Source organism: Pan troglodytes, chromosome X (genome assembly GCF_028858775.2).
Source record: "Pan troglodytes isolate AG18354 chromosome X, NHGRI_mPanTro3-v2.0_pri, whole genome shotgun sequence".
NCBI lineage: Eukaryota > Metazoa > Chordata > Mammalia > Primates > Hominidae > Pan > Pan troglodytes.
This window is the reverse complement of record NC_072421.2, coordinates 122,131,390-122,146,123: the sequence shown is the minus strand read 5'-3', so window position 1 is coordinate 122,146,123 and position 14,734 is coordinate 122,131,390. Positions and strand designations below refer to the sequence as shown.

General features: G+C 36.9%; 1 protein-coding gene across 8 annotated transcripts in view; it reads left to right on the top strand.

The window, feature by feature from the left end:
- The window catches only part of TENM1 (teneurin transmembrane protein 1), an 824,537-nt gene that overhangs the window by 557,866 nt on the left and 251,937 nt on the right, over positions 1 to 14,734 (top strand). For all 8 annotated transcript variants that reach the window (XM_016942761.3, XM_016942759.3, XM_063804361.1 and 5 more), the window contains one exon: positions 2,490 to 2,690. In XM_016942761.3, the coding sequence (XP_016798250.1) occupies positions 2,490 to 2,690 (201 nt within the window). The remainder of the gene's footprint in view (positions 1 to 2,489; positions 2,691 to 14,734) is intronic.

The following is a 14,734-nucleotide window of genomic DNA, read 5'->3' as shown; positions in this document are numbered from 1 at the left end:
AAGACTGATTTCAGAAATAATATTAAACCATTACCATGGGAGATGGTCTCATCATAACTGTTGTTTGGGAAAGAGGCTGCTGGAAATGCACAATAATTGCTTTTTAAAGATGTCTCATTAAGACTATTACACAGCATTCTAACGGGTTTAATCTCATTCCACTCCATGAACAAGCAAGACTTTAGCTTTTCACCTCCCATTAGCAATAGTAGAATTTTGGTGTGACGATTATATCTGCCATATATATATATATATATATATATATATATATATATGTATATGTATATATATATGTATATGTATATATAAATTTATATGTATATGTCTATATATATATGCCATATATATAAATTTATATATATATGGCATATATATGTATATATCTGCCATATACATATATATGCCATTTATATTATATATACATATATATATATATGCCATTTATATTATATATAAATGGCATTTGGCCTAGACAAGGCACTGGAGTTTCTGAGTTACTTTCAGAAAGTGTTTTTATGGTGATCCAGCTGAAATAATTATATTTAAGTTGCAAATTCATATGCTATATAGACCCACACAGTGTTAGTAAAAAAATACTATCACATCTACAAATTACCATGAAAAACATGTAATCTAATTAATTTAGACCCCTCTAATTTAAATTTTGTAAGCAGTTTAGAAAAGAGTTCACTTAAATTTGTCTTCTCCAGGGTCACTAAGAATATCTGTAGAATAACCAAGATATTAAGGAATAATGCTCAGTACATTTAATGGTATAAATTTTTCCAACGCAATAGAAAAAAAGATGTTTTAAGTCAAACTTTGCAGCGGGAGCCCACAGGCTGAACCAGGCCTCTGAATGGGTTTTGTTTGGCTCACACTGTGTTGCTGCTGTTGCTGTTGTTTAATGTGACTTATTTGCCAAAATTTAAAAATAGGGAACTGCCACATGAGAATTCCTATTTCTGGCTTCTTTAAACACTAGAAAATCTGGTGACCCTGGGCCCACATTGCTACGTGGTGGCAATCAACTGGAGCCAAGTAGCAGCAGTTCTTTTTAAAAGGGCACTTACTTTCAGTTTGCTCCCAACACACCCTTTTTTTCTTCCATATGGCCCATTTCCTTCCTGTATGCCACCTGCCTGGCCCCTTTAGCCATATGATTTTGTGCTTCTAAATTAAATATGACATGAATGATTTAAATATGACTTCCATGAATACATTGAAGCAGGCTTCTTAATAAAATAGGCTATATTAAGTTAAATATTACTTTATTAAAATTATTATTCTTTAATATAACAAAATGGCCTTCTTCTGAAAACAGATTCTATACTTTGGACTTTCCCTCTCTCTTCAAATCATGAATCAAATTAGATGTACCTTCTGGTATTTATTTGCTTATTAGCTCAGATAATAAATTATTGTGCTAATGACTCCAAGATCTTGGGCTAATTATAGTGGCAATAACACCAATTATAATAGTGCTTAGTTAGACTTACTCTGTTCCACAGACCCAAGCCACACCCTAAAACTAGGCAGTCTTGGAAATGCAGGCGGGTTGTCACAGTCTATTTGCATTGCTGGAAAAGTAATTCAAATCATACGTCCTCATTACGATTAGTTATTTTAGTCCCATTTTATTTGTATGGAAAGACTAGAAATTTGGAAATCAACCTTTCTATTTCCCATGGAATGGTTACTAGTTAAAATCACAAAACAATTTTTCCCCCAGGCAAGCATAAGAACCTACCTCTAAAACAGTATACACATTTGTTAGAATGTATACAAAAATTTCCAGACTCACAGACTCAGAGACAAATGGAATTGGATCTGTGATATTCTAAGACACTGAAAACTATGTCACCGTGTTCTCATAGAAGGAGAAGCCATGAAGAAATGAATTTTTAAATTAAGTTTAAAATATTACATTTTCAGTACTTTTAAGGAATAAATGAGAGATTATAATAAATTGATGTAAATTTTATTATTTCATGCAACAGCATTCACCTCACCCAATACCTTGAATAATCCAAATTTCAAAAATTTATATAAACTCCTCTAGACATATCAAGTAAAAGTCTTCTCTGGGAGCTATTGCTTCCATTTTCAGAAAGGATAAGGAATGACTTAGCAAAAACTCTTGGGCTTTTTTGCGAAGCTGAGCAATTCCTGTTGAAGGCCCACAGTACTCCACCCACTTATTTGTGTGGGGGTACTGCACACTGTTCACAGTTTCACACAGCACATGTGTGGTTTCCTTTTCCTTCTAAATTTAGATTGCAACCATTGTGATACCCCACCATGTTTTGAAGTGTTAATAATATGGTTTGGACAGAGTGTTTGCATGAGTCATTTTATTGCCTAATTAAAGCAGCATTGATGATATAAACTAGGAAATCAATGTAATCTCCGTTTCATCATGCTAAGGTATGTTGGCCATACCTGTTCACTGTTAATCACCCCTCCCCACCACTTTTTTGTGCCTTCAGAGGACTGCCTAGACCCAATGTGTTCCAACCATGGCATCTGTGTAAAAGGAGAATGTCACTGTTCTACTGGCTGGGGAGGAGTTAACTGTGAAACACCACTTCCTGTATGTCAAGAGCAGTGCTCAGGACACGGAACTTTTCTTCTGGACGCTGGAGTATGCAGCTGTGATCCCAAGTGGACAGGATCTGACTGCTCAACAGGTGTAGTGGAGTTAATTTCCTTCTCCTTCCTCTACTCTTAAATTCTAACTGTTCCTTCCTTAAGGCAGTGTTTCTTAAAATATGATCTGTACACCTTTGTGAGTCCTAAGAGGTTTCCAGGTATGTCCTAGGTTAGTATTTTACTGCATTTTTATTTATAACACGCTGTTACCTATTTTTTTCATCTTGTTTTTCCTTGTAGGTCTGTGCTTGAATTTCTGTCTTCATTTTGTATTCTCCTACAGTTATTTAATACATTCCCAAGTCTCCTACTGTCAGTTCTATGCAGATTATTTCAAATTATATCTCTCCCAAACTCAAATAATCTGGCATTTCCAACCATCTGCGAAATATTTCTACTGGGTGTCCCATCACTTAAAAGCACAACTTAGCCCAGGAACTCTATCCCATTTTACATATTGCTATATTGCCACTCAATTGCTATTCCTACAACATTGCTTTCCTTTTTTCATTCCCTACTCTAGCATCTTCTATAGTTTCCCATTATCTGTAGATAAACTTCAAGTGTCCTAGTCTATGATCAAAAGCCTACCACAAACTATTCCAAAAATCTTTCTCCAGCCTATCTTCTATTTTTGCTTCCTGCATAAATCGTTCCTTTGCCAAAGTAATCTATGTGCTCTCCTTACCCTTAATGAACCATATTTTTATGCTTTTCTCCATGCCTTTTCCTCCTCATGAGATGCTATTGTAGTTCCACCTAGTGAAATCCAACCCGTCCATCAAGACTAACTATAATTTTAGCCATTCCATAAACTGTTTCCTGATCACATCAACAGGGATCCCCTAATTTTTTTTTTTTTTTTGGAGATGGATTCTCGCTCTGTCGCCCAGGCTGGAGTGCAGTGGCGCAATCTCGGCTCACTGCAACCTCCACCTCCCCGGTTCAAGTGATTCTCCTGCCTCAGCCTCCCGAGTAGCTGGGACTACAGGCGCATGACACCACGACCGGCTAATTTTTTTGTATTTTTAGTAGAGATGGGGTTTCACCGTGTTAGCCAGGATGGTCTCGATCTCCTGACCTCGTGATCCGCCTGCCTTGGCCTCCCAAAGTGGCAGGATTAAAGGCATGAGCCACTGCACCAGCCAGGATCCCCTGAAATCTTACCATGCACATTGCTAAAGAGCACAGAAAACATTGTGATGTAAATATGTGTGCACATGGCTTGTCTTTTCGCCTGAATTATAAGCTCTAAAAATAACAAGTCATTCTTTATACCATTTCTTCAAACCATGTACTCATTAAATAAGTATAATTAATAAGTGGTAACTCTTAGAAAGCCTCTGCCTATGAATTTTGTTAAAGATGTAAAATGACGTGGTAAGCAGGAAAGATTGAAGCAGTGTGGGACTTTTTGTACCACTGGATTAGCTCATGAGCTGAAAAGTCTGTGCCTACACCATAAGGAAAGAGGAGAATTTCTCTGTTAAAAGGCTTAATTTTAGCGTAATAATTCACTGCAATTCTAACAATACTTCACTGAAATTTTGTTGCCTCACATAGACGTAATACAGGAAAGAGGAATACATTTTACAATTTCAGAAAATGATCAAAATGCTAAAGGTAATCTAATAATAACTAAAATGAAAATCTTAAAAACCATATATATCTATATCCTTAGGCATAGGATATAGATATGTATATCTCTATATACATATAGAGGTTATATGTATATATAACCTCCATAACCTTTATGTCTAACAAATATACATGTGCCTGCTAAGTGCTTGGCATGGTACTTGATGCTAGGGTTATAGTAGTGAACACGGTGGATGTGGTCCTTGCACACATGGATCCTACAGTTTAGTCAGAGAGACATTGAACAAGTTAGAAAAAGGTTACAAAGGGAAAGTTTCTGGGTATTATGAGACTGTACAATAGGGACCTAACTTGATTATTAATTTACTTACTAAATGTTACTGAATACTTTCCATCCTTCCATGTTTCAGATACACTATCATGGCTTAGAGCTTTAAGTTAAAAATGATAATATTAATGTTATTATTATTGTAGCAAACACATAATAATTATTATGTATTAGTCACTATTGTAAGCATTGTACATATATTAACTCACTGATAACAACTCTGTAAGTATGATAATCATGCTTACTTTACAGATGAGGAAACCAAGGCACTGAGAGGTGAAATAACTTGCCCAGAGACAATCATATAATCATATAGCTTCTGGCTTCACAGTTCATACATTTCACCACTATACTGCACTGTCCTCTAAAATTTATTATCTAACTCACCACGTATAAAAATGTATCATTGTTGGACCATGTCCAGGGCCCTGTGTCACAGAGCACAAAGGAGGGAGCAGTAGACTATTTTTGTGAGAGGAAGCCTTACAGTCAGGTAAGGTTTTGTAGAAGTCTTAACATTTGAATTAACACCAGAATGATGATTGCATGTTTATCACATGGACAAGAGAGGAACGAACATTTCAGGCAGAAGGAGCAGTTTAAACAAAGAAATAGAGCTAAGAATCTAAATGACACATTTGGGGACTTGCAAGCCATTGGGTATAGCTATAGCCTAGGAGTGCAGAAGGAGATAAAACTGGTGAGATGAGCAGGGGCCAGAAAATAGGGAGTTTTATTTACACACTATGCTGAGGAATTTGCATTTCTTCTTGTTGCAATAGGAAAGCATTGAGTGATTTAAAACAAACCACCTTTGAGATAGACTGTTGAGAAGACCAATTGTAGCTGAATGATATAAGGAACTAAGAGACATGTGCAATGTGATTATTGGAGTAGTCAAGGAGCATGATGGTGAGAAGGGCCTGAATTGAAGCTGTAGTTGTGAGAATGGTGAGGTGGAAACAGACTAGAGAGGAATGACCACGGTAGATGTAGAGAAAAGAGACAGGGTAACTGCTTTGGATGACTAGGCAAAAGTAAGTGCCGCCAACTGAGAGAGAAAAGACATAGGCCGAAAAGTAGGTTTGGGGCAGAGGGGCCAGCTATGGTGAGCTCAGTTGTGGACATGCTGTGTTGTAGGCATCTGCAGAAGATCCCGCTTGCATATGGCCAGCGAGGGGTTGATAGTCAAGAATGAAATTAGAGAAGAATCCTGAGCTAGAGACAAATATTTGGAACATAGTTGGGACCACAGGAATGCAAGCTACTGTCCAGGGAGAGTGTGGAAAATGAGAATGAAGAAAATCAGAACCCTAGAGAACACCAACATTAATGTCTTTACTATGGTAGGGTGCTTTACAGTTAGTCAAAAGCTTGCCTCTTTATATATGATTTAATAAATACATATTGATCAAACAGTGATTCTGAATCATATAATTGCTCCCTCAGATCACTCACGTCCTTTATGTGCCCTTCCTGATGCCTCAGAATTAGATAAAATTCCTGGTAATGTACTACTCTCCAGTTGCATAAATTCAAATATTTGTATTTCCATTGAGTTAACATTAAATTCAATGTACTGAGAGTTTCTCTTTCCCTGCCCATTCCTACTCCCTAACACACAAAGACATGCACTAGTCCTGTTGGCCAAGAAGAAAATCACAGAATGGGAGGAAAAGGGTAATTATGAACATGCCTGTATGTTGCCCCCTCCTTCTCTCTCTTCCAGATGAAGTACCCTAAACCCTACCCCACTCCTTTCTCACCCCGAACAACCCTTACCCACCAAAACAAATGAAATGATGAGGGGAAAAAATGATAGCCCTATAGAATATTAGATCTGGAAAAAAGTGTAGGTATCTGATTCAATATTCATTAAATGTTCCTCTTCCATCCATCTCAGCATCCCTATGGATTTTAATGCACTGAGGCACAGAGAAGTTAAGCAGTTTGCCTCACAGTGTGAGAACTACTGCACTAGTCAAAACCTCCTCATTTACTTGTTTATTTGCCTAACATTTCTTGAGCCTGAGCCCCTATTATGTCTCCGACAGCATGTGAGGCAATAGTATACAAAGAAGGATGAAACATCTATAGTTGGGGAGGCAAATGTGAATAAAGGTGAAAATACCTTGCACTAAATGCTAAAAGATAGAGAGAGAGATACAATGTGCAAAGAGTCTTTAATATTTACTGATGGTTGAGGAAGTGATCACAAAAGACCACAGATCATGAAGGTCTCTGTATGCCATGCCTAGGAGCTTGGACTTGACCCTGAGGACAATAGGAAAGCCATTTAAGGTGTTTAAAGAGGGTAGTGTCATGACCATGCTTGCATTTTAGCAAAGTCATTCGGTAAATGACTTGGAGATTACCATTACCATTACCATTCGGTAAATGGTTTGGAGAATATAGTCAAAAAAATGATGCAAACTTGATATAAGGGAATTTAAGTGTAGATGGAAAGGAAAGGACAGATATGAGAGGGGTTAGAAAATAGCACTTGGGGCCAGGCGTGGTGGCTCACACCTGTAATCCCAGCACTTTGAGAGGCCAAGGCAGGTGCATCACGAGGTCAAGAAATCGAGACCAGCCTGGCCAACATGGTGAAACCCCGTCTCTACTAAAAACACAAAAATTAGCCAGGCATGGTGGCGTGCGCCCATAGTCCCATCTACTCGGGAGGCTGAAGCAGGAGAATCACTTGAACCTGGGAGGCGGAGGTTGCAGTGAGCTGAGATCGTGCCACTGCACTCCAGCCTGGGCAACAAGAGCGAAACTCCGTCTCAAAAAAAAAAAAAAAAAGAGAAGAAAGAAAGAAAAGAAAAGAAAAAAGAAAATAGCACTTGGTGACTATGTGGGTATAAGGGGAGACAGGGATTTCACTGACTCCATGATTTCTATATTGGGAGACTATATGAATGGTAACACTACTAACCAAGATGTGAAATATTCATCTATTAAACAAATTTTCATTGAATATCTTCTTTGTGCCATCTGCTACACTTTTGGGATATATCAGTGAAGAAAACAAAGATTCCTGCACTAACGGAGCTTGCAGTCTGTCAGGGAGAGACAGATGGTAAAAAATGAACAAGAAATATATGAGTTTTTGAAACATGAAGAAACTGAGAACCAGAAAGGTTAAATAATTGGTCCAAGGTCATAGACCCGGCTAATTGCAAACCTGCCAGAAGAAACCAGGTCTGCTGATTTTATGTAATGTCTATCATTCTTTTCAGCCCTCAGGCCCTACTCCTGCCAAAGGAAGAAGGAAAAGTTAGACAAGGAGACAGAACTCAGGTGAATAGATTAGTTTGCTGAAAAGGAGATAAAGGACATCAAATACCAAGTACATAAATGACACATTTTTGTACAGAGGTCTGGACCAAAGCCACATTCATACATTCTGGACCACAAAGAAAAAAGATCACTAGAATCATCTCTTGTTCACAGAAGCAAAAGGGTGGATAGGTATGACCCAAAACTCAGCAGCCTCTCAGGCAAAAGGCTTCCTAATAAAACTAGCAGATTGAAAAATAAGGGAAGGAAATGCCTTCCAAATCTCCAGTGTCATGGTAGGAATAGTCCTTCTGTGATTTTTAAGCTCCATAAAGGTTGTTCCCACAGAGCATATTTAACCATCGAGATGATCTCACTGTGCAGACTTTTAATTGAGTGTGCTCAGTACAGGAAGCAATTTAACATCTGATTCTTATAATGGATCATGTCATTTCAAAGGTGGATATGCTCTTTGCCATTGATCATTTTCTTCCACTAAGCACATGAAGCTTAGCTGTTAGCATGTTAACTGTGCTGCTCTGATACCAGGGGGACTATAGTGAATGGTTTACTGATTATTTTCAGTCTGTATTTCTAGGTACATTGAGTATTGTTAACAGCTCTAAAATGATATTTGATATAGGCTTCTTTAACCTGATGACCTCACGACACTTCACATTCATTCTTTAAAAATACCTGAAGAGGAATACAATAGAAGCTTGTTATAATATGCTTTAGATTTGGATATACCACAGGTCAAATCATGCTCCCTTAAAACATAACTCCTTATCATGAAATCTCAGTAATACATTTAGCCTATTCTAAGGGTATTGGCCCTAGCCTCTGAGATCAGCATTGCACAATGTATCTGCTATATTCCTTTTGTAAAATCTGACTTGTCCTGGTCACATAGTCTTTGAAAGAGAGCATAAAAGCAGTTTAGAACTTTGTACTACTCTCTTCTTGATGAAACCTCCTTTGAACCACTCCCTCTATCATTACTTGCAAATAACTGACAGCAAAATTTATAAGTGGTAAGCATTTAATAGAGAGGCCAACTCTTGTCCTTTCTCTGCTACAATCCTCTCTGATTATGCTGTATCTTAGAAGTGGGTTAATCAGCTGGAGAGATGTGAAGCATTAGGCCTTGAGGTTCTTTTCAACATACTATTTGCTATTCAGCAGAAATCATATAAGGTATTATCATGATGTGCCCCTTCTAAGGAAGGTTAGTTCCTTAACATGTCAGAAGGCTTTGTTATAAGGATATTTCTTTTTACACTATCCTATGACATGTGTCCACCTTGTCCATCAGAAAGATATCAGTATATGTGTGGGTGTGCATGTATTCACACACAGTGACCGTGAATAACTTAATTTCTTTTAGTCTTAGCCACCTCATTTGTGAAATAGTGGAAGATTAGCAAAATGGCCCATGAGGTCTTTTCCAACACTGAGATCTATGATTCTTAATACTGTATATTGAACTATTGACACTGATTATGAATGGTTCATACATTTAGTTCATAAACTCTCTTGAGTTTATTAATTGTAAATAGCTTTGTTTTCATTATGAGGACATCCACATTTTGATATATAGACTATGTTATTTGATGATTTCCCTTTATGTATGGAGATACACATACACACACACATAAACATGTGTATGTGTGTATATCTTCATTATAACAATGTCTCATTACGTTTTGAAGTGTTCCCTAATGGATGATGATATGCATCTACTAATAAAACAGATAATTAGAGGAGGAGGTTGTAAGAGGTTTATATAATTGTTGTTGCTGAGGAAACTTTCCTTGATTATACAAGTACCATATGCTTTAAAAACATTATTAGTTCTCCCGTTTATTGAAAGTGCCAATAATCAAAAGATTTTTCACATGACTCTACGTGTCTAGCACATGTAATGCATCACTTTACTGCAATTTCTAGGAATTTATTAGGTCTTATGTAATGATTCATGTGTACACAGTGTTTTTTTTCCTTTACACATAACAGTTACAGCAGGCTCATACGTGCCATCTGTTAAAGAATCTTTGTTCAAAATGTAATGCACACACCATGAGGATAACTACGCAGCTATTCATCATGCCACTGAAGGGAAAAGCCCACTCACATATAAGGTATCTAGAATTTAGCATCTTCAGTAGACAAAGAGACAGTTAATGTCACCATATTAGGAACCTAGGATTGCAGGTACATTCTTCTCTGCAGCTTTGGACACACACCTGGGTTTCTTAGAAATAGTAACTGAGTTCTCAGAAAAAAAAAAGTTTCTATTAGTTAGCAATAATGTTAATATTATCATAATGCTACAAATTCCCTGGACTTAAAGTTCATTTCTGCAGATCATATGGGGCAAGAAAAAAGTTGAAATATAGGTAGTCACAGAAATATGATAGGAGGATTTATAGTGCTTTTTAGTGGATAAAAGACAAAAAGCTTATGCCTAATTCATATGCAGGCTTCATTATTTTCATCTTGATATTCAAAGTATGACAATCTGTGCTCACATTTATTTTAAAATAATTCTTTTTCTACTCAGTAAAAAAATAAAAGATAAACATTAAGGTGACTCTGATTTGATTGGTTAAATAAAACAAGCATCTGCATAAAACATGGTAGCTATTTCATTAACATTACAGTGAGATTAAAACATTAACTCTAGATTATTGAAGTAAATGAAATTCATTGGTGGCACTAGAAATACAATTCAAAAGCATCCTTAAGACAATTCCAAGTCAAATTAAGTGTGTAAGACTGAATCTACAGGAATATCTTTGGGAGGTAGATATGAAATGGAAAAAAAATCACACTATTATAGTGGTATCGTAGCCATACATCCGACTCAGAGATGATTTGTCACCCCAGGCCTTTTTTGGCCCAAATGAAAGTAGAAATTGAACCACAAAATAGTCTCAGATCCAAAAATTCTTTATCTTTATACAAAAGTTCATTTAATGGCCATAAGATTTTATAATTATATATATATATAGTAATTTAAGATTGTAAGGCAATTTAAAGCACATCAAATATCAAATGTTTTCAAAAGACATCTTTTACATTTTTGTTCTGAGACAATAAAACCACACGTTATACCATTATTAGCAGGCAACAATGCAATATATAGTGAAACTTTTGACAATTTGACAAGTTTGAAGTAAAAGGTAAGTTTGCAGCTGCCTCTCTATAAGTCTGAGCTAACTCTACTAACTGTTCCAAGCCATTAAAGCTTTAAAACTATTTTTCAAACCAGAGACATATATTTAAATAAGATGGCAATTGTGAAGCAAGAAAATGTAAGTAAACCTGAGTGCATGTTTATTTACATCAAGTACAGTACAGTAAGAATCCATTTGGACAGACCAATGGAAATGTCAAAAGAAAACAGGTAAATCTTGTGTTTCATTATTCCCCTTCCTTCAACTCTTATTCTGAATTCTAGATTCACTGGCTATTTGTCATTTTTCTCAATTCATTTTTAGCTATATGAAGTGACAATAGATCCCAAAAGGAAGTATTTACAAGGTGTGTCTGTCCCTGTATATGAGAGATCCTATGGAGAAAGTGTCTACCACTACAGCTTGCCCTGCTGCCATGGAAATTCTCTGACAGGGGAGGATAAAGTAGAAAGGCTCTGTGGTGGAGATGGCTGAGAGAGGTTGAAGGAAGCCATAATTCAACTGTGTAAAAATTAGTGGCCATGGGGAAGGATCAGAATAAATTATCCCAATCCTGTGTTCCAAAATCAGGTGATTGGAGATATAGAAGAGTACGCCATATGCTTACCCCAAATAAGCTGAATGATACTATTCCTGTAATAAAAATATCCTGCATTTATCTGATTGTTTTATTTTTTTCTCCAAATACATACCAGTGTTTTTTTTATTTCATCATTATGGCCATGATCCAGGGTCATTATTAGAGTTTGGATTGCATATTGAGCTTTGATGATACAAAATACCTACAGGACTGTTCCAGAGATTTGATTTACATATATATTTCCCTGAATCATTAGAGAGAAGGAGAAGAGGGATGGGAAGGACATAAATTATTTCTTCAGTAAAGAGTGAGGACAATAAATTTTCACTTAGAAACTTGTTAAAGTCAGGCTCATAGAGACTCTGAATGGGTAGTCGAGTCTGCTATAAAGAACTTGACTTGTACCCCAGCTACCAAATTTCCAGTAGCCTAGCAAAAATGTTTCTATTAGTCTCATAACACCCACACGGTATGAGTAGGGTAAGTAATAGTTTCTTCATATTAGAGTTGAATGAACTCCTTTACTTTGAGAGGCAGGGCAAGTTACTTTATTGTGTATGCTTCAGAATTGAGGCCACTGGTAGAATTCACACCCCAATATCCTTTCTTAAAGATCAGTATGGGCCGGGCGTGGTGGCTCATGCCTGTAACCCTAGCACTTTGGGAGGCCAAGGCGGGCAGATCATGAGGTCAGGAGTTTGAGACCAGCCTGACCAACATGGTGAAACCCTGTCTCTACTGAAAATACAAAAATTAGCTGAGTGTGGTGGCATGCTCCTGTAATCCCAGCTACTCGGGAAGCTGAGGCAGGAGAATTGCTTGAACCCGGGAGGCAGAGGTTGCAGTGAGCCGAGATTGCGCCACTGTACTCCAGCCTGGGTGACAGAGCAAGACTGTCAAAAAAAAAAAAAAAATCTGTATGGATTTTTTTTTTTTTTTTTTTGAGACAGAGTCTCATACTGTCACCCAGGCTGGAGTGCAATGGCTTGATCTCGGCTCACTGCAACCTTCGCCCGTGATTCTCCTGCCTCAGCCTCCCAAGTAGCTGGGATTACAGGCACATGCCACCACACCTGGCTAATTTTTTTTGTATTTTTAGTAGAGATGGGGTTTCACTATGTTGGCCAGACTGGTCTCGAACTCCTGACCTTGTGATCCGGCTGCCTCAGCCTCCCGAAGCGCTGGGATTACAGGCACGAGCCACTGCATCCAGCCAGATTCATTATTTTTATCCTACTTAGGACTTGCTGAGCTTCTTGAATATAAGAACCCATGTCTCACATAAATTATAGAAAAATTTCAGTCCTTATTTCTTTGAATCTTGATTTTCCCCCTTTTGGTATCCTTTTGGAAGTTCCCTTAGACTGTCCATTCCATTCTAGCCTCCATGTCCTTTACTCCTTTTTCTTACTTACTATCTTTGTTTCCCTTTGTTATCTTATAAGCAATTTCTCCGTATTTATCTTCTAGCTCACTAAATCTCTCTTTAGCTATGCTTATTGTAATGTTTAACCCTTTTATTAATTTTTCATTTCAATGATTACTTTTTGTTTCTAAAATATTTACTTAGTTTTTTAAAAAAATATGCCTCATTATTTTGGGTAATTTTTTGCGTCTTAATTGTGTTTTTGGTTACATGAAACATGGTTATTTTATATACAGTATCTGATAAATACAGCATATGAAGTCTTTGTGGATGTGGGTCTATGGTTTGTTACTTCTTTGAACTCTTGGATATTAATTGCATTCTTGTTTTTGGCTTTTTTAAATTGTGAGCTCAAACAGGTTGGAAATCTCTCTAAGTCCTGTATGAAGAAAGTATTCTTCTGGTGAGGATTTACATTTGTTTCTGTCAGAAACCTGCCTACGCTACAAATCAGCGTAAACTTTAAAATATCATGTTGCAATTCTTTAGGCCAAATAAAGAGTACAAATACGAACGCTAAACCCACATGAAACCTGGCTAGTGGCCATGAGGTCTCAGAGGAGGCTTGATATTTAACATCCTCATAGACCCAAGACTAAGACAGATCATTTTCTTCTACTCTGTCTCTGCAACACACATTTTCTTCCAGATTGGATATATATCCCAATATATATCCCTAAACTTGCACAGGCCCAAGGTAGCTAAAAACTTTTGCTCACTCTGGACCCTCATGAAATCTCTGGGTCACTCAAATCAGCAGATGACCCATGTCCTGGCACAGCTCTGACTTTCCATATAATCTTGGGCACTTGAACCACTATGGGTCTCAATTTACACATCTGCAAACTATTTGTAACCTAAATTCACATTTCAATTCATTTTTAGTGATTAGCATTTTTACTCTAAGTGGATAAAACAACTTAAGTTCCAGTAAAATTAAGAATGTAGTCTACTAAGGTATGGGTAACAATATTAGATCCAGTTCCACAAAACTAGAAGAGCTTATTCCATGCTAGCAAAGAATGTTCTAAGAAATATTGCTCAAAAGACATTTCAGGAACCATAGCAGTTAAAGTCAGTGAGGTTAATAGTGGAGTCAAGAATAAGTAGTTTCAACAATCAAAACAAGCTTCCCACACTTCTCTGCTAGGTTCACTCATTTTTTTTCTTTTTTACCAAGAAAGATATTGAAGGTTCATTCGTTTTTTAAATTGAATTCTGCATATCAAGCAATGAAAGTTAAGGCACTCTAAATATGATTGCCTACTTTCTTTTCCAACAGTCTTCTGTTTGTTCATTTCTTTTTTTGACAGACTTGTCATAATCATAGAATATTGACAATAGATGAGATTTTAGATGTCACCTAGTTCTGCCCTTTCCTTTTATAGATGAGGAAACTGAGTTCCAGAAAGGTCAAATGACTTATGGACAGTCATATAGCTCATTAGGCACGTAGTTAGTATGAAAAACAGGTATTGTGATTTCTGGTTTAGATCTTTTATCCAATATACCATTCAGAGAGCCTTCTATAAATTTAACAGATTCTACCCATTGTCAACAGTTCCACTGAATCTCTAGAAAGTTGGCAATGAGCATATATGGGGAAGGATCCTGGGACCTTTTTCTTGACTATCAGAATGTTATAAAAGTTGTCAGAGATTCAGCAT